Raw genomic sequence first — 20,712 nt, forward strand, 5'->3', positions numbered from 1 at the left:
GGTATAAAAAGGAACCCAGATTCCTATTTAATTTTGCAATAGCTTCTAATTTCATGTCTTTTCAGTACAAATTAAATTTTAATCCATTAATTTATCTTGATCATTTTCTTTCATATAAAACACAACTACTGTGAAAGTTTTCACAATATGGTCACAAAAGTACAATCTACTACAAATACAAAAGATTTTGGTAGGAAGAAGGACTAATACTCAACATTAGTCAAATTACAATCCTTTAGTTCCATGCAGACTCCATGTGACTCCAGCTTCCAATACAGTCTTCTCATTTCCCACACATATGATGACTGACATGGGGTCCAAAAGTATAGTTTTGACAGTGTTAAGGTGTAATCTTGAATTTCTTAGTTTTAGCATGTGCCAAAAAGCACATCCAATAATTGTAACTTAGTAACACTACTATCTGTGTCTGCTAAAAATGAAGATTATCATTAGCAAGTGCTATAACTAATGAATAGACCCCAAAAAGTCTAAAAAATGGATAAATTACATTAAAACAACAAAGATTTTTCAGAACCAAAGGTGAGGCCTTATGACACCCTTATATATACTATATACAAACTTAGCTACTGACATATTTTGTTTCTAAGAAAGTCAAAATTTACCAAACTTCATGCGTATATATTCATAAGGGTCTTCTTGCCAAAGTTCTTCATCAGCATCTGTATAGCACATCAATGGAAAAATAACATCTTGGATAATGCCCTGCAATTTAAAAGTTAAGAAAGTAACCTTAAGTCAGTCTTCAAATTTAAACCTTCAATTTTGGTTAAGTGCTAAAACAAAAGCAACCCAATAATATGTATTTCAAAGCTTAATATCAAACTTTAGTAATGATTCTCGGATCAACTATTAAGGTACATACTATTAGAGTTTGTGCAACAAGTAATTATAAAATAAGACATATGTGTATATAGGTAGCAATTAAGTATTCTGAGAAAATACATTATGAAATTTTAGTCCATCAAATCCTGTAGTTCTAAATAAAGCAAATAAATTACTCATAGAAATGGTACATAAGCTAATTACCCTCAAAACTAATCTGGTGAAATACTCCTTGGTTTATTCCAAATTACATGACTAAAATGTTACAACCATAAGCCAGTATTAAGAATTTAAATGCAAATTTTAAGATAATAGTTTTAGATTAAAAGGTAATCACAAAATACCTTTTATAAGTTTGTGTCAAGTTATTTTCTCATTTTCCTACTATATTATCAAAACAATTAACTAGACTAAGTAACACAAGTCAACAAAATATGCACTTTTCAACCTTTATGATAATTAATGTTATTTCCATTATATTTTCCGGAAAAACATTTCAGATAGAAAATTATTACTTGTATATGAGGCTTCAGATTCTTCCAGGTGAGGGCATGAGAAACTCCTTGATTAATGTAATTTAATGTCTGTTGTAAAACTCGAGGAGCCATATATTGTTTCTCCTTGTACTGATATAATACCTTCAATAAAACCTTTGAAAAAAATATTTGATCAAAAACCAAAAGTTAAATAGAAATTTTAACCATTTTATAAGTCAGTAAAAACATCTGACACGTATCTTAATACCCAGATCATCATCCTCAAATAACAACCATACTCTCTTAAAAAGATAAAATTTTGTATTAGAGAACCATATTTATTCCCAAGGTATTCAAATAAATAAACTGAATTACTACTATGTCAAAGGAATAGTTTCTGATTAAGTATAAAAAGAAAACCATAGGTTACTTACCTCCCAGAAAAACCTTACCAAACCACTCACCAATTTAATGTCTGCCAGGAGCTCTAATTCTACATGGTATTTCAGAACAGCAATTGTCAAGATTTGGCCCACAGACCTCCTGAAGGGTCTGTGAGGTCAAAACTATTTTCATAATAAGGCTAAGACGTTATCTGACTTTTTTACTATGTTAACATCTGCATCGATGGTACAAAAGCAGTGGTGGCAAAACTTCTGTTGCCTAACATGAATCAAAAAGTGGCACCCAAGTGTGCCAGCAGTCATCATATTCTTTCCAGCCACATTAAATTCAAAACAACCTTTCCTTATGAGCACTCTTTTTAAAAATTTTTAAATTTTTATTGTTATGTTAATCACCATACATTACACCATTAGTTTTTGATGTCGTGTTCCATGATTCATTGTTTGCGTATAACACCCAGTGCTCCACTCAGTACGTGCCCTCTTTAATACCCATCACCAGGCTAACCCATCCTCCCACCCCCCTCCCCTCTAGAACCCTCAGTTTGTTTTTCAGAGTCCATCGTCTCTCATGGTTCGCCTCCCCCTCCGATTTCCCCCCCTTCATTCTTCCCCTCCTATCTTCTTTTTTTTTCTTAACATATATTGCATTATTTCCTTAAGAACACTCTTAATAAATCAAAATATAATTATTATTAAATGGGGAGTACACATGTAGCACTTCTTCTAATACCAAAGTACAATGGTTGGAAGAAAAGTTGAAATAGTAGATTTTCCCATCAAATGCTATCATATTCTTGAAAGAAGAACTGACAAATTATGGTTATTTAGACTTGTGTGTATGGCATATTTCCCCTCAAAAATGAATAAAATGAGCCTGTCACTTCAAGGAAAATAACCAACAGTATGTTACTGGTGTTAAAATCTGAGCTTCGAAACAAAAATTAGAATTCTCAAACTCTTAGATGCAAAAGACTTTGATCCACTTAATTAGCTTTCCAATATTTAACGATATTTCTGATGACATCAGTGGTAGTATTAGCAAATGTGATTTCTTTTTTAAAAATTCCATAATGAGGGGCGCCTGGGTGGCTCAGTCGGTTAACCCTCCAACTCTTGATTTCCACTCAGGTCATGATCTCAGGGTCCTGAGACTGAGCCCCGTGGTAAGCTCAGCGCTCAGCAGGTAGTCTGCTTCTCTCCTCCCTCTTCCTCTGCTCCTCCCCCTGCTCATGCATGCTCTCTCTTGCTCTCTCTCTAAAATAAATAAACCTCTAAAAAGATAAAATTGCATAATGAAATGTATTAACATTTGGAAAATCTTCATTAACTCAATTTTCCAAATGACCAGCCATTACAAAATCATGTATGGATAAATGATCCATTCAAAGTATAATATAAATCAACAGGTGTTAATGTAAAAGAACCTAAGATGCTTGCTATTAAAAAACTCTACACTGCAATTAACCTTTAAGAAACTACCAGTATTGAGTGACTCAGTTGGTACTGCATGTGACTTGATATTGGGGTCATGAGTTTGAGCCCCACATTGGGTATAGAGTTTACTAAAAACAAAAACAAAAAAAACTATCATTATCATATTCTGATGTGGTATCAAAGAATTTCCACAATTTTGTGAAAAGTCTACTAAAAGTCTTTCCTTTTCCAACTTATCTGAGGCCACACTGTCTGTATTTATGTCCAGCAAAATTAAAAAAGACTAAATACATAGGTAGATGAGTATATAACTGCCTTTTATTAAGCCATACATTAAAAATTTAGTAAAAATGTTTAACAATGCCCATTTCCTTTTGTTAAAAATGTTTCATTTTGGGAAACAGTTATTTAAAAAAAAAAACATGTATTCTGTGTTAATATATTAGGTTTGTTATTTTTAAATGAATTAATACTCTTAAATTTTAATTTCTAATATGATAAATATCATAGGTGTAACTCACATAAATGGAAGCTTGCTGAGGTGCTCAAAAATTTAAGAGAATAAGGAAGACCTAAGACCAAAAAATGAGAACTGCTACAGAGTTCAAAATGGTAAAGGTTGGGGCGCCTGGGTGGCTCAGTCTTAATGACTGCCTTCGGCTCAGGTCATGATCCCAGGGTCCTGGGATCGAGCCCCGCATTGAGCTCCCTGCTCAGCGGGAAGCCTGCTTCTCCCTCTCCCATTCCCCCTGCTTGTGTTCCTGCTCTCGCTATCTCTTTCTCTGTCAAATAAATAAATAAAATCTTAAAAAAAAAAAATGTTAAAGATTGCTACATGCAATCTTTGGGTACCAATAAATCAGAAAAAAAGCAAGACAGAAATTAACCTAATAATAATGTCATGTTTCAATTTAGAAAAATTCTTAGACTTACTTGCTGGACACCAACAGCAAATGCCTTCAGAAATACTTCAGCAAATTCATTATACTCCTTGGAAACATTGCCAGGGCTTCCATATCTAAAAGAACATTAAAATGCCCACTGTTTCTTTATAATGCTTTATATACTGATACTTATAAAAACTAAGAGCATGAGAAAATAAACCTAAATCATCATATATTGAGAGCTTACCTTTCAAAAAGCCTTGCTAAGATATGTAAAGCCCACTTCTTACATTTCCACCATGGTAACTCTGGTCTGTCATCTTCTTCAACTTGAAGTGTTTCCTTTAAAGAGAGATTTATTTAATGATAGTAAGACATGATACACTCTAAGAGGAACAGCATGAGGTGAGAAGAGACTCACAATGAATGTTAGCCTTTTGTAATAAAAGGCTAGATTTGGAAAAGTAGTCTTATTTATTAAATATAAGAGGCACTTTCATCTGCTTCACTACTTGGCTACAAAGGATATACTTTTTTAAATTCTTTTTTTTTTTAATTTTATTTATTTATTTGACAGAGAGAGACACAGCGAGAGAGGGAACACAAGCAGGGGGAGTGGGAGAGGGAGAAGCAGGCTTCCCGCAGAGCAGGGAGCCCGATGCGGGGCTCGATCCCAGGACCCCGGGATCATGACCTGAGCCGAAGGCAGACACTTAACGACTGAGCCACCCAGGCGCCCCTACTTTTTAAAATTCTTATAGAGCAAGCTCAAACACAAACATTTTAGTCAAAATCCAAATAATATAAAGTCAAGGCCATGGAAAGTAGTTTAATCAAAACCAGTTTAGTTCAAATCAAAAGGGCATGAAAAACACCATTTCAGAAATCTAGTTTCAGAAATATTAGTAAAAACACAAAAGGATAGACAGATGAAGACCTTCATTTAAAAACAATAGTGGAAAACTACCAAGACCCTAAACATTCACTGATAAGTGGATGCTTAATTATGGAACATCTATAAAAGACTACTATACAATCCACTAAAAGAATGGATTGGATCCTTACATACTGACCTATAACATACCAACGTATTTTTAATTTACAATGGGAAAGTGAGACTTTGGAGCAACCCCAAATTAAAACAAAAAGTGAGAGCAATGGTACAACCACTTTGAAAATCACTTTAGAAGTTACTAATAAAGTTAAACATATACCTACCCTATGACCCAATTCCACTCTTTGGTAATTTACTCAAGAAAAATGAAAACATATGATCCCAAAAAGATTTGTGTAAGAATATTCATAGCAACTTTATTTGTACTACTAAAATCCTGAAACCACCCAGCTGTCCATCAACTTGTGAATGGATAAATAAATTGTAGTATATCCACACAATAAAATATTACTTGGTAATAAAAAGGAACAAACTACTACAACACAACATGAATACATAAGGAACGGACTACTATAACACAACATGAATATATCTCATAAATATATCATGCAAAAGAAGGTAAATACAAAAAATTACTTTTATATTAAGTTCTAGAACAGGCAAAACTAATCTATGGTCCTAGAAATGAGAATGGTGATGATAGGAATGACTAAAACTAGCCACCAGCAAATATTCTAGGTGATGATTACATGGATACATATAACTGATAACTCACTGGACTGTTTGTTTATAATATGTGAGTGTTTATAAATTATACCCAAAAAGTACAGAGTGTATAAATGAAAACTTTTAAAACTTTATTCTGTACCTATTAAATGTGTCCAGAAAAATATACACCAAACTAGTTCCCTACAGAGTGGAAGAAATGTTCTATTCATTTCTTCTACACTGTTTTTGTTTTGTTTTTTTACAGCAGGCTCCACACCCAGTGCAGAGCCCACCATTAGGCTCGAATTCACAACCCTGTGAGATCAAGAACTGAGCCAAGATCAAGGGTCAGACACTCAACCAACTGAGCCACCCAGGCACCTCTACACTGTTTTTCCTTTTAAATAGAAATGTAAGCAATAAACCACAAAACAGGAGGTTGGTCTCAGTTATGCCACTAATAAAATTGTTTTGGATAAATTATATAACCCTTCTATGTCTCCACTTAAAATAAATTCAGAGGGGGATGCCTGGGTGCTGGCTCAGTCGGTTAAGCGTCTGCCTTCAGTTCTGGTCATGATCCCAGGGTCCTAGGATCAAGTCCAGCATCGGACACCCTGCTCCGCGGCGAGTCTGCTTCTCCTTCTGCTCCTCCCCCTACCCGTGCTCCTGCTCTCTCTCGTTCATGCGCGTGCACACCTGTGCATTCTCTCTCAAATAAAATAAAATCTTTAAAAAATAATAATAAAATAAAATAAATTCAGAGGGGATGGGGAAATAAATAAAAAATAAATTCAGAGGGATTTTTTTTGAGGATTAAATAAGGAATGTTAAAACACTTAAAACACATTATGTATTCAGGACTTATAAATCCCCCTACCTCTCTAGAAAACTAGATTATAAAGAAAAATTGCAGTTACTTTAAAAATTGTGACTAGGGGCGCCTGGGTGGCTCAGTCATTAAGCGTCTGCCTTCGGCTCAGGTCATAATCCCAGGGTCCTGGGATCGAGCCCCGCATCGGGCTTCCTGTCTGTGGAAAGCCTGCTTCTCCCTCTCCCACTCCCCCTGCTTGTGTTCCCTCTCTCGCTGTGTCTCTGTCAAATAAATAAAATCTTTAAAAAAAAAAAAAAAGTAACCATAATTATAAAAAATAAATAAATAAAATAAAAATTGTGACTAAATTGGGCACTTGGGCGGCTCAGCTGGGCGTCTGCATGCGGCTAGGGTCATGATCCCAGGGTCCCTGCTCAGTGGGGGGTCTGCTTCTCCCCCTGCCTCTCACCCCCATTTGTGCTCTCTCAAAAATAAATCTTTTCTTAAAAAGTGACTTAAAAAAAAATTCTGTATGTACTACATTCTGTATGTACAATTCTGTATGTACTAAAACCCACTGAATTGTATACTTTGAAAAAGTGAATTTTATGGCATATGGGTTATATCTATAAAATTAAAAAAACAAGTAATGTAACTAACTACAAAGTCTTCTGGTTCATGAGTGTCTGACAAATTATTAGGCTAAAATCTAGCTGCAAGGACTTTTTAAAAATATATATAATATATAAAATTGTATTAGTTAAAGGTGTATAACACAATGGTGAGATATATGTATACATTGTGAAATGATTACCATAGTGAATTTAAGAAGGTGGTCAAAACTTTCAGTTTTAAGATAAATAAGTTCTGGAGATAGAACGTTCAGCATAGTGACTACAGTTAACAGTACTGTACTGTATATTTGAAGGGCGCTAAGAGAGTAGATCTCAAAAATTTTCATCATGGGGAGCCTGGGTGGCTCACTGGGTTAAGTGTCTGTCTTTGGCTCAAGTCATGATCTCAGGGTCCTGGGATCGAGCCCCACATCGGGCTCCCTGCTCCGTGGGAAGCCTGCTTCTCCCTCTCCCACTCCCCTGCTTGTGTTCCCTCTCTCGCTGTCTGTCAAAAAATAAATAAAATCTTTAAAAAAATTTTTTTTAAATAAAGGGGCTCCTGGGTGGCTCAGTTGGTTGAGTGTCTGCCTTTGGCTCAGGTCATGATCTCAGGCCCTGCGTAGGGCTCCTTGCTCACTGGGGAGTCTGCTTCTCCCACTACCCCGATCATGTGCTCTCTCTCTCAAATAAAAAAAATCTTTATAGGGACACCTGGGTGGCTCAGTCAGTTAAGCATCTGCCTTTGGCTCGTCATGATCCCAGTCCTGGGATCGAGTTCTGCATCAGGCTCATTGCTCAGCAGGGAACCTGCTTCTCCCTCTACCTGTCACTCACCCCTGCTTGTGCTCTCTCTTTGTGACAAATGAATAAATAAAATCTTTAAAAAAAAATATTTATAGATTAATAAAAAACTGAGAAGAAACAGGAGCATTAGGATAAAGAGAAGTACCTAAACAATAGTATATGAAATAACCCTGCATATTTTATTAGTATTGCACTTATGTAAACAAACAAAACGGTCTCTTTATCTAGAATAATTTGCATCATGAATTATATAAACTCATAAAAATGTTACAGAAATATCAGTTAAAATTCTCAAAAGATAATTAGATATTTTAGTAATACAAGAACATACAGAGACTTACATTAGGTACATCTCTGTTCACAACAGTCTTTAAAATTTCTATCCATTCTGTCAGGTTCTGTTGGTTTATCAGCTCCAGTGGTAGTGTATACTAAACGAAAATCAAGAATCAATACTTTAAAATCCTTACAAAAGAAAATCCCACTTCAACTCTTCACAAAACCTACAAAAAGTATTTCATTCAACCCAGATTTCCAGTTTTTAGTACACAAGCAAATTTCTTATCTGGCTGATTTGGTCAGTTATCTACAATAGAGAATTGTGGCACTGACAGTGAACATCCTTGTCTTATTCCCAAATTACTGGGAATATATCTTATTCTTACCATAAGAGTGATACTGTGGATTTCTAGTGAACATCTTTTATCAAGTGAAGAAAATTTCTATTCCAGGACTCTTTGTTTTTTGTTTTTTAAAGTGGGAATGGTTATTAAATTTTATCAAATACTTTATCTGGCATCCTTAGAGATGGTTACAGGTCCTTTTTTTCATATAAGAGTTAATCATAGAAACTGATCTCTTACCATTGATCCAACTCTTGCATTCTTTGGATAAATCCTTTCAATAGGCTCATAAAATCAATATCCTATTCAGGATTTTAGGATATCTATTTTCACAAGTGAGCCAGGGTTATATTTGATATCAGGGTATGCTAGCGTCAAAAAATTAGTTGGGAAATTAAATATTTTGTCCTATGCCCTAGAACAATTTACAAAAATAACTTACTCTTAATCTAAGTTATAATCTTACCAATTAGAAAACAAGAACAGTATAGAAATTGTATACCCAAATCACTTTTAAAAATTCTTTAAGAAGAAGACAATGGAATGGCATTAAAGTGCCCTTTGGTTAAGACTGGGAGATAATAGATTGTCTTTACTGATCTAGGAAAGACACGCAAAATCCAACCAAACAATATGGTGAGTCAGTTGCACTGGAAGTTACAGGTCTATTTAAATGACATTTTAAAGTTAAGTAAGGTTATGAATTGAACCAAAGGTTCCAGTACACGAGATGAATCCTTCTATGGCTACATGGCACAAAAAGAACTAGAATTTTAATCCTGATCAAAAACGGTTTCATATAAGTAATTACATCCCACTAAGAAAATACAATCATTTCCTTAGTGGGTATCTTTTAACCCAGGAAGATTTAGAATACGTAAAAAGGATGAAGCCCATTGTGTGCCAGTCAAGCCACAGTATTAGTACTTTTGTGTTAAACTTAGGAATAGGTTTTGTTTATTACTGGGACAATCTATGTGTATTTGGCACATCGGGTTCATGCTCTTCATGCTAAATATAAACCGTAATTTCAGTAACTGATTTTCAGACTTGTGAATTCTTAAGGTGAAAGGCATAAAAAATTTTTACTAATTTTGTAAATAGTGTCAGATGGGTTAAGAGAACTTAAGATTGACCAGTTATAATTTAAGATTTATTGGAATTGTTTGTGTATTTAGGGAAGTGTGCTTGGTCAGACTTTTAATGCACATATAATTTTGGAAATTAATATTTGACTAGCAAATCATCCATTTAATCCAGATTTTCAAATGAAATTATTATCAAGACACAGAAATTCTGTTATCTTTTAATGTAGCAAATGATAGACTTTTATATATAAAAACTGCTTTATAAAACTGCTTTATAAAATTACCTGAACAAGAGCATAGAAGATCTTGAAAATCTGTTTCTGGATGAGGACAGACTGATCAGATTGATCAGAAAGAAGCTGGATAAAACGGTCCTTTAGAACTGGCAGGAAATGCTGCATTGCTGCTACCAGTGGACTCCGTTCCTCTGGTTTCTTGTACCTTTGGGTAGGAATACAAACTAATTCTGTAAGAATTTACTTCATAATTAATTATACGTATGAGATACAAAATTAAACTGCTTGTTTGTTCACATAAATATAAGCAAATACTTCCTAAGCAACTTTAGATTCCTAGAAAGAAAAAGAAAAACCAACAATGGAACCAAATCACAAAGAAAAGCAACTTAAGAAAAACCCCCAAAAATAATAAAATATCTAAAATTTTCTGAGCATTCATTATGAAGTCAATAATCCCCAAGGCTCCATTAGTATCCTCACTTCAATAGTTTGAGGAAACTGAGGCACAGAGAAGAATCTTTCCCAGCATACTCATCTAGGTACGAACTTCATCAGTCAAGATCCAAGGTCTGCCCTCTTAACCACTTCACAACAGTCTCTAACTGTGAATACTTATATAACTTAAGAGCTACAATGACTTGGCTTTTAAATATTAGCAGCTGACTGATATAAAATTGATTATATATTACCACCCTTATTTACATACCGAAAGCATTAAGGCAGAAGTGGCATCAAGAAAGCAGAAAATAGGCACTTTAGAAACAAAGTTCTTTTGTAACCTATTTGGCAACAAAACCTGACCTCAACAGGCTACTTATGGTCTTCACTTATCCCATCTGGAGTGGATATTCACATATTTTATAGTAGATATGATAATACGTGTCTGACTACTGGGTGCTGGTTCAATTTCAACAGGAGTGTTTAACATGTATTATGTGAACCTCGTTATCTTTCTAAAATCCAAAAAATCCTGAATTCTGAATCACATTTGCTCCAAGGATGTGGGTAAAGAATTGCTGACCTAAGTGAGAATTCCGCATACAGATTTCTTAGCATTTTAACAATATTATTTAAAGAGGTCTGTTGAGGGGCGCCTGGGTGGCTCAGTCGTTAAGTGTCTGCCTTCGGCTCAGGTCATGATCCCAGGGTCCTGGGATCGAGCCCCGCATCGGGCTCCCTGCTCGGCGGGAAGCCTGCTTCTCCCTCTCCCACTCCCCCTGCTTGTGTTCCCTCTCTCGCTGTCTCTCTCTGTCAAATAAATAAATAAAATCTAAAAAAAAAAAAGAGGTCTGTTGATTTACTTTAATTAAACTGTACTTCAATTTAAAAAACACTAGGTCATCTATGCTTCAATGAAAAAAAACTTTAAACACTGAATTAGCAGATTAGAACTATAGGGGGACGCCTTGGTGGCTCGGTTGGTTAAGCGTGTGCCTTTGGCTCAGGTCAGGATCTCCAGGTCCTGGGATAGAGCCTGGGGCCCCACTTCCTGCTCTGCTTCTCACTCTCTCCCCATCCCCATAATCATTCTCTCTCCCAAATAAATAAATAAAATCTTTAAAAAAATAAAAAGAACTATAGGAATGACATCCCACCTTCCATTATTAAGGAGTCAATAGGCAGAATAGCTTTACAAAATACAGACTAGTGGTTAAGTCATTATTCTAAAAAACATAATTTATCTTTTTAGATTAAACTGCTTTTTAATTGGTTTTTCCTACCAGATTCCAGTTTTATCTACTGGTAGCCTCCTTGGAGGAAGAAAATATACTTAAGAACTGAATATCTGAGCACATTTTTAAAAGGTAAAGGTAAGGGGCGCCTGGATGGCTCAGTCGCTTAAGTGTCTGACTCTTGATTTCAGCTTGGGTCATGGTCTCAGAGTCCCGAGATCAAGCCCCCAAGTCGGGCTCTGCACTCAGCAGGAGTCCGCTTGAGATTCTCTCCCTCTTCCTCTACCCCTCCCCCCGCTCACACACACACTCTCTCTGAAATAAATAAATAAAATCTTAAAAAAAAAAAAAGCAAAGGTAAAAAGGCTAGATTCTTTTTCCCTACTAGATGAAATTAGAACCGAAGTAAATTACCAAGAATAAAAAACACCAAGACAGATGTTCTAATAATGATTGAGACTATTAAACAATTAACTGACAGATTATTTTAAACACTTTTAATGTGCTGAGAAATTATACCTAGCATACATTTTAAAACATATGTACAGTTCTTTCACTCAGTAAAAACAATTAACAATTTATGAAAGGAAGCCATTTGCAGTCTCCAATCTGATAATACAAACTACAGTGATTATAGACAATATTTCCTTTTAATAATAAAGGTAGAAAAAAAAGAAAAAAAAAAATAAAGGTAGAACTATATTATGCGCTTCTCTCCAATTACCCAATCCAGATGAACACCCACATTAAGAGGGTTTGAGTACCCATTCCATATTATACATTCTTCTTTCCTCCTTCCCTCTCTACATTCAGGAGAGGACTAGAAATAAGGTGGTACTAGCTGCTAATCTATGCTAATTGGTATATGAAAGTAATTATGGTAGGAAACAAATTATTAACCAATAAGACCTGAAAGTTCCTGAAAGCATGAAAATGTGACACTAATAAAAGCGGACTACCACAAGGCTACAATGTGCCAATCTGGTAAGCCATGCTCATAGGAAATCCTAAGTACTAGCCCATCACTTTACTGTTAAAACAAAACAAAACAAATCTTCAATGGTATATTAGCATCTAAAAGGTTACATCCAAATTCTCCATCATGGCATTCAAAACCCTCTTTAACATGGTCCCAATTTACCAGTCCAAATTTATCCCCCACCTCTAAACAGAAATTATCCATACCATTTAGTGGTCTCCTCACTACCCACTAAAGACAGTATCTCATTTCCACCTCTGTACCTTTCTTTGTTCATACTACTCCGTATGGTGTGACATGCCTTCCTCTTCAAATGCTCCTTCTGTGCTCCTTCAACTGACAAGCATTTCCTGAGGATCTATGCTCCTGAAGACCACCACAACTTCCAATTTCTCCATGAATATTCTTAGAACTGCTTCAGTCCACACAGATCCCTTGTGAACACCTTGTGCTCCACAATCGAACACTGGCTGAAAATGAACTGGAATTCCAATACTGTAGCAGCCTCCTATGTCTCCCATTTAAAAAATCTCTGTCACACTCTCTCCTGCTAAGATTATAGGACAGGAGAGACTTAACCTCCTCAATGACAATAACAGCTTATTATTGTTATTCTCTCTCATTTTAGTCACTCACTTACCAGAACTACAACAACTGGCACTCTGATAGAAGTTGGAGCAACAGCTGGAACATTCCTTAGCAGGAAGATGGGTAGCTGGTGGGAACACAAGAAAACACCAGTACCAATGCTGTAAATGGTATATTTCTCTCCTGCTCAGAAGAAAAGCAGCAGTTCATCAGCTACTTTGAGTTGGGACCCAAAAAGGGTATCGGAGGCTAACTACAGGCCCCAGAATTAGAGGGCTCACAATGGCATCTGCGCAGCTGTCAGGACTGGAAATAAAGCCACCATCATGGTGTAAGTGTTCCTCATGCCTTCCTCAAAATTTTCTGTTACCAAACTTTCAAGTGCCTACAAATTTCATTACTTTCACTACACACTTGAGATAATCCCTTCAATGTATGGCTTACCACTCCTGAAATGCTTTACCTCAACTTCCAAGGTTAGATCTTTTTTCTCATCCCTAAACCCAGATCTAAAATGATCCCTTGGCCTAAAATCTTTCTTAATGATACCGATTACTTACATGAACTATAATTTGCTCAAATATGCAAACACTGCAACAGGTGACTGTGAATCCCTCAAAACACAATGATTAAAAATGATCATATGAAATTCCAACATATCCTTCTTAAAGAATTACAGGTAGGTTCTCGAAACTTATCAAGACACCAAATTAAGATAAAAAATTCAGGGGCACTTGGGTGGCTCAGTTGGTTAAGCGACTGCCTTTGGCTGAGGTCATGATCCCGGAGTCCCACATCGGGCTCCCGGCTCAGCGGGGAGCCTGCTTCTCCCTCTGACCCTCTCCCCTCTCATGCTATTTCTCTCTCTCTCTCCCTCAAATAAATAAATAAATTCTCATTAAAAAAAAGATAAAAAATTCACAGAAAGCCAGAAGTTAAATAAAGAGCTCTAATGCTCAAAGTACTCTAATACCCTTCACATTTTAAAAAAGCTTATGTTTAGGCCTTTTATCAGCACAAATTGAGGAGCCCATATTGAGGAATTAGAGATAACCCAGTTTTTGAATAGGGAAACAGGTAATACGAAAAAAGGGCACAACGAGTTTCTCAGCTGAATCAACAGAAGTGATTGAAGAATTAAAATAAGAATGCTATTTTTAAAAAGAAAATACTAAATTAAAATCAACATATAATCCACTAATTTTTATATACCAAATGTAATTTTAGATGTTCAAACAAAATACCTTATAATTTCCAAACTTTTCCTACTTCTCAAATCTCTGTAGGAATTGAGAGACACTTACTCATAATTTTTCACAAGCTGATAAAGGCAAAGAAGAATTCCTAGCCAACAAGCACTGTTATCAGACTGAAGATAAAAGCCAATTTTGTCCACAATGGCAGTCCAGCGGCTTGGATAATCATGTTTGATGATATGGTGAATGCATGTAGTAAGCTGTACCCTGAAAGTCAAAAATAAACAATAAGGAGAAGAAATGCTACCTAGATAAAATTCTGCTCATACAAAGAAAATGGCTGCTTAGACAAAAATAAATGTAACTGAGAAAAAACTACCCGTTCCTACTGATTTAAAAGAAACCCAACAAATGTTACAAATGTAGGTGATTTTATTTTTCCTTATTTTTCATCCCTATCATCAACTGATGAGTTTCATTTAAAACCCAGCTATTTTCATTAAAAATTCTGCAAAATCAGGGGCGCCTGGGTGGCTCAGTCGGTTACACATCTGACTCTTGATTGATTTTGGGTCAGGTCATAATCTCGGGGTTGTGAGATCAAGCCCTACATCAGGCTCATGTTCAGTGCAGAGTCTGCTTGTCCCTCTCTCCCCCTCTGCCTCTCTGCTATCTAAAATAAACACAATCTTTAAAAAAAAAAAATTCTACAAAACCATATAAAAATAAGAACTTTTAAATATCAAAACCATATAATATAAAGTATATGACAGCATTCTACAGTTTTCTTTACCCCCTTTCACCTGATCACAGTTTCATAAACTTTACATGAAGTTTAGAAATTTTTAGTTTTTATAAATATAAAAACTACAGTAAGAAAATAAAAAATGACAGGTTTTTATGTTCTGAAAAGACCCACTGGGCTGTCTCCTCCCAAACTCCACAAATTATGTACCTGAAACAATGGGTAAGTTTTAACATATACATATACCTGATGAGCTCAGGAGAGTGGATAATAGCTTCTACAATATTTTCTCGAATACAATGTCGATCTTCTTCTGGAATAGTATAAGGGGATATGTCCCCTGGTGCTGTTTCCCGATCAGGCCAATACTGTGTTATCATATTTTTCAAATAGATAACACCTAAAATGTAGATCAATTTGACAAAAGAGTATTTACTGTGAAAGTACTGTGAATCCCCCTTATAAGTGTCCACACCTCCATTTAAAATATTGCACATTCTTTTATTTTCAAAGTTGATAATCAAAACACAGTCTAATTCTTAGTGACAATAATCACCCCTGAAGTTATTATTAAACATATAGCCTAAGAAACTCTACAAATAAACAAACTATACAACAAAACTATTAAGACTTTTTACATCACATTTATACTTTTTATCCTGCTTTCTGTTGGAAAGCTATCTGGATTAATTTTACCATATCAATTTTCCAAATGAAGCCTCTAAAGACAAAACCACATACACGTACCATACTGCTCTCATAATTAATAACACTACTATAGACTGAGTATTTGTAGCCCCCTCAAATTCATATTGAAATCCAAACCCCCCAGTTTGATGGTATTAGGGGTGAGGTCTTTGGTAGGCAATTAATGCCTTTATAGGAGAGACCCTGGAGAGGTTCCTCCCCTCCGAACATGTTGGGTTCTAAGAACCAGAAAGTGGGTCCTCATCAGACACCAAATCTGCTGCTCCTTGATTTTGGACTTTTCAGCCTCCAGAACTGTGAGGAATATATTTCTATCATTCAGTCTATGACATTCTGTTATAGGAGCCCCAACTGACTAAGACACACAAAGGCTGTTATTTTTATCATAGAAAAATTACAGCATAAAAATTTTTAGTCTATAAATTTAAGCATTTCATTAATATACCACAATCACACCACTTCAAATTCATGTTATTTTATGGGAGAATGTGCTGTGTTAAAAAATTAGATTACTATTTTCTGTTAGCTATCACACTGCTATCTTAAACACTGCTATTTAACACAGTATGAACTAGATTGCTAACAATGCTTTTTATCCAGTCCTCTACTTCCCAATGAGAAAGAGAACCCTCAATCAAAAATATATATGATGTATAGGAAATGGAAGTTATTCAAAATTAATCAATTACTAAATTCTACAAAACACCAGCCCTTCTCTGACTAGTAATTAAAACTCTTACCTGGAGTATTACACCTATTTGAATAAGGATAACTGATATATCTATGATTTTTATATTCTACTTTGCTCTATCTTGGGAATTAAAATAATACTCCACCTTATAGTATTTCAAAAAAGATTGACTACACATTAAAATACCCTTGAACAAAAGTTTTAAGACAAACTACCTCTACAGTAAAAAACACTGACTCAGTATATGTAACATATTTTAGATTAGTACCATTTCCAGAATTTTGATTCTTTAGCTCCAAAACAGAACACATTAAAATTAAGACTTGATATGGCCCTATATTCTGCATAGAGCCTCTGAGTATTTCTTTCTACCGTAATGCATAAAAGAATGGGCATATATATTTATTTGTATCATTATGATTCGGTATTTTAAGTTGTTTGGTCTACAAAACACTAAGTGAGAACTGCACTGTAAGTATATCGTGATTCATAGCCTATTCCATCCAGGATACTTGGACTCTGCTACAAAGACCGAATGCATCTCTCAAATCTAGCAGATGAAATCACCATATGCCCTACACTAAACAGTATCATTCAATTATTAAAAGAATGTAATTATTAAAGTAATAATTAGATTTTAAAATTTTTGACTAATTCCACAGTTTAGCTGCTTCTGGTTTTGCACATACTAACTATAAAACTTTCTAGTACAATTTAATTTTGCTAATGCACATAATCAAGTCTCAAAATGTTAAGGTCTCTCCTAAATGTCACTTTCAACATCTTAGTAAAAATTTGAGATTTAAAGGCAAAGATTCTTTTATTAGCTTCAGAGGTAGAATCTAGTGGCTCATCAGTTGTAACACCCAGTATTACATCAAGTGTTCTCCTTAATGCCCATCACCCAATTATCCCTTCCCCCCACGCTCCTCCCTCCAGCAACCCTGAGTTTGTTCCTAGAGTTCAGTGTCTCTTATGGTTTGCCTCCCTCTCAATTTTCATCTCATTTTTCCTTCCCTTCCTCAATGTTCATCTGTCTTGTTTTTTAAATTCCACATATGAAATCATATGGGGTATTTGTCTCTCTGAGGCAAAGATTCTTATCTACAAAATAACCAAATGGGAAAATGCCAACTTCATTAGTAAAAGAGAAATGACAGTTAAATAATAAAAACAACTTTTTCCTATTTAATTAGAAATTAAAAAAAAGATTTACTGCTGACCAGGGTCCAGTGAAATTACTATATTTTATAGGCCCCAAAAATGTTCCACTATTGTGCTACTTATATACCAATATTTTAAAAAATAATAAATTTTCACACATTCATTTATTTACTGAGTACGTTTGGTATGTCAGGCAATATTTTAGGTACTGTGAATACAACTGTTAATGAAACAAATCTAAGATTAAATGCTAACAATTGAGAAATGGTTCACTTCATATGGCACATTATGGTAAATTATTTAGTCACTGAAATAAATTTTAAGACTAACACTATGTAAAGAAAGGGATGAGCTTACTATACATTAAATGAAGCAAAAAAAATTTTAACAAAATTGATGTAGGGAAAAAGAACAGCAAGAAATAATACCAGAACATAACTGGTTTTTCTAGAATGGTGAAATTATTACTACTCTGTATTTCCTATAACAAAATTAATACACCTGCAAATAAATTAAGTTACAGGACACTAAAGATGTGAATTCCATTATTTTGCAGACCAACAGATAGTATCAGAAGTAACCCACCACATTTTCACAGACCATTTGGTACTGAGAATTGCTCAATATCTTGTTGAAACTGGAACTAAGAAATACAGTAGTCCCCCCCCTTATGCACAGTTTCACTTTCTGTGATTTCAGTTACCCGTGGTCACCCACCGTCAGAAGCAGATGATTTTTTTCTGACATATTATCAGAAGGTCAATAGTAGCCTAGCACCATGTCAAAATGCCTACACCATTTACCTCACCTCATCTCATTACATAGGCATTTGATCTTCACACATCATCACAAGGGTGAGTACAGTGAAATAAGATATTTTAAGAGAGAGACCACATTCACATACCTCTTATTACAGTATACTGTTATAACTGTTCTAATTTATTATTAATTATTGTGGCTAAACTCTTACTTGCCTAATTTACAAATTAAATTTTATCATAAGCATGTATGTATAGGAAAAAATGTAGTATATATAGCATTGGTACTATGCACAGTTTCAGCCATCCACTGAGGGTCTGGGGTCTTAAAATGTATCAGTCATGGATGCGGGGGCTACTGCAGTACTTTTTAATGGCTAAAAACAGTAAATGCACAAGCTGTAAGGAGCAACTGCATAAACAAAGGGGTTTGTATCTTAGAACCATCCACTGGGCAGGGAAACAGGGAATACACAGAATCTTTTAATAAACCCTATTTCTTTTTTCAGCTTCTCTTTTAACTCAATGAAATACCACATTCCTTTAACTCTGCCACCAATACCAAGGCACTAGCTGTTTGTAGTAAACACATGAGGGCAAACGGATTTTCAGGGAAGAAAATCACTGAAGGGCCACCCCAACATACCTCTGCTATTCAACTATGAACCTTTTAAATAACTGATTTACATAAACCCAAGAAAATAATTCAGTAACTTGCCTGCCTGTCTCACAGGTAAATCCAGTTGTTCCGACATAGTAATCTGAAGCAGTGTTGAAACAAAATTCAGAGACTTGTGTGCCTACAAACAAAAAAAATAGGTTTTAAATTTCTGCAAATATTCTCAGTACTCTAATCCAGTACTGGACTGGCACAAAAGGCTACCCACCCGCAAGATGGTCCCAGCCTTACTGCCCATCACTCACCAAAAATGAACTAAGAAAATATATATATAATAACCTAACTCCTAAAATATTCTGGATGTTTGCATTTGCCTTCATACTGCTCCACTTCCCATTTATCCTAACTGGCTTTCTTAACCTACACCAACAGCTCAAGAACAATATCCTCTTTAATACCTATTTCCCCAATTCAGTAATAATTTCTCCATAGAGATGTTCTACTGAGTGACTAGACAAACTAAATCAGTAAAAATTAATAGCCTGGGAAGTGTTTTCCAAGGTGCTAATAAATGTTTTATTTCTGAATATGGCTATTTTACCAAAGTGTGTTCAGTTCGTGAAAATTAATCAACTGTACCCTTACAATGACTATTCTGTATGCACATTACATTTAAATAGAAAATTAATAATAGCTTTGAACATACAATAAAAGTTGGATATAAACCATATGATGATAATTTAATAAATATATTTATATGAAATTCCAATGCAGCATATACAGAAAATAATGAAATATACCCAAAATGTTAATACAGATATCTCTCGGGCGATGGCATTATAAAGGAGCTATTCTTCACACATTTTCTTTTTTTCCAGTTTATACTACAAACCCTGGACACTTTCATTAACAGTATAAAAAAGTTAATGATTCCTTAATGATTCCTAATTTGTCGTATTTGCTTCTGGTTTTAAAAAAAGAACTTAAATATTCAAGTTATATTCCTTCTTTAACGTTTTCACAGTTGCATTCCCTCTCCCCCAATGTAACTACCACCTATGTCATCTCTTCCTTTCAGCCCAAGTTTTAGTATTTTTTCTGCACATGTTCACATGAATAATAGTAATTTTTATTTTAGTTTCCTCTTCACTCCCCCCACCCCAAATATTCCATATATTCTTAGAAACAGAAAAATTTCCCTTTGGATATAAAAAATTGTTTCTACATTAGAACCTGGAATTCTGTCACTCCAAAAATTGTTTATTTAAATGTTCCTGGTACATGACACCATGCCAGGAGTTGAGAATACAAGGTTGAAACAAAACATTAAGGTTCCATGACCTCATGGAAACTTAAGAGTTTAATGTGAAGGACAGCGAAGATAATCAAACAAGTAATTACAATAAAGTACAGCAGAAAACGTAGAAACACTATGGGAGAATCAAAAGGAGAATCTTCTAACCTAGAAGTAACGCTTAAATTTAAGACCTGAATGGGAGGAGCGCCTGGGTGGCTCCGTCGTTAAGCGTCTGCCTTCGGCTCAGATCATGAAACCCAGGGTCCTGCTCTGCGGGAAGCCTGCTTCTCCCTCTCCCACTCCCCCTGCTTGTGTTCCTTCTCTCACTGTCTCTCTCTGTCAAATAAATAAGTAAAATCTTAAAAAAAAAAAAAAAAAAAAGACCTGAATGGGAGTAGTTACGTGGATGAAAGACAGGTATTTCCCCTTTCTGGTACTCTAAACACCATTAACCACCATAACTTT

At 35.1% G+C, this 20,712-nt stretch overlaps 1 protein-coding gene across 1 annotated transcript in view; it reads right to left on the bottom strand.

Annotated features, from left to right (window-relative positions):
- Positions 1–20,712, bottom strand: part of IPO7 (importin 7) — a 58,365-nt gene that overhangs the window by 20,249 nt on the left and 17,404 nt on the right. The window contains exons 2-10 of the mRNA XM_078059128.1: positions 19,050–19,131; positions 15,257–15,410; positions 14,374–14,532; positions 9,875–10,031; positions 8,221–8,310; positions 4,292–4,386; positions 4,094–4,178; positions 1,359–1,493; positions 616–723 (exon numbers count right to left, since the gene is read on the bottom strand). Coding sequence (XP_077915254.1) covers positions 616–723; positions 1,359–1,493; positions 4,094–4,178; positions 4,292–4,386; positions 8,221–8,310; positions 9,875–10,031; positions 14,374–14,532; positions 15,257–15,410; positions 19,050–19,131 — 1,065 coding nt within the window. The remainder of the gene's footprint in view (positions 1–615; positions 724–1,358; positions 1,494–4,093; positions 4,179–4,291; positions 4,387–8,220; positions 8,311–9,874; positions 10,032–14,373; positions 14,533–15,256; positions 15,411–19,049; positions 19,132–20,712) is intronic.

The sequence above is a fragment of the Halichoerus grypus genome, chromosome 11 (assembly GCF_964656455.1).
Source record: "Halichoerus grypus chromosome 11, mHalGry1.hap1.1, whole genome shotgun sequence".
Lineage (NCBI taxonomy): Eukaryota > Metazoa > Chordata > Mammalia > Carnivora > Phocidae > Halichoerus > Halichoerus grypus.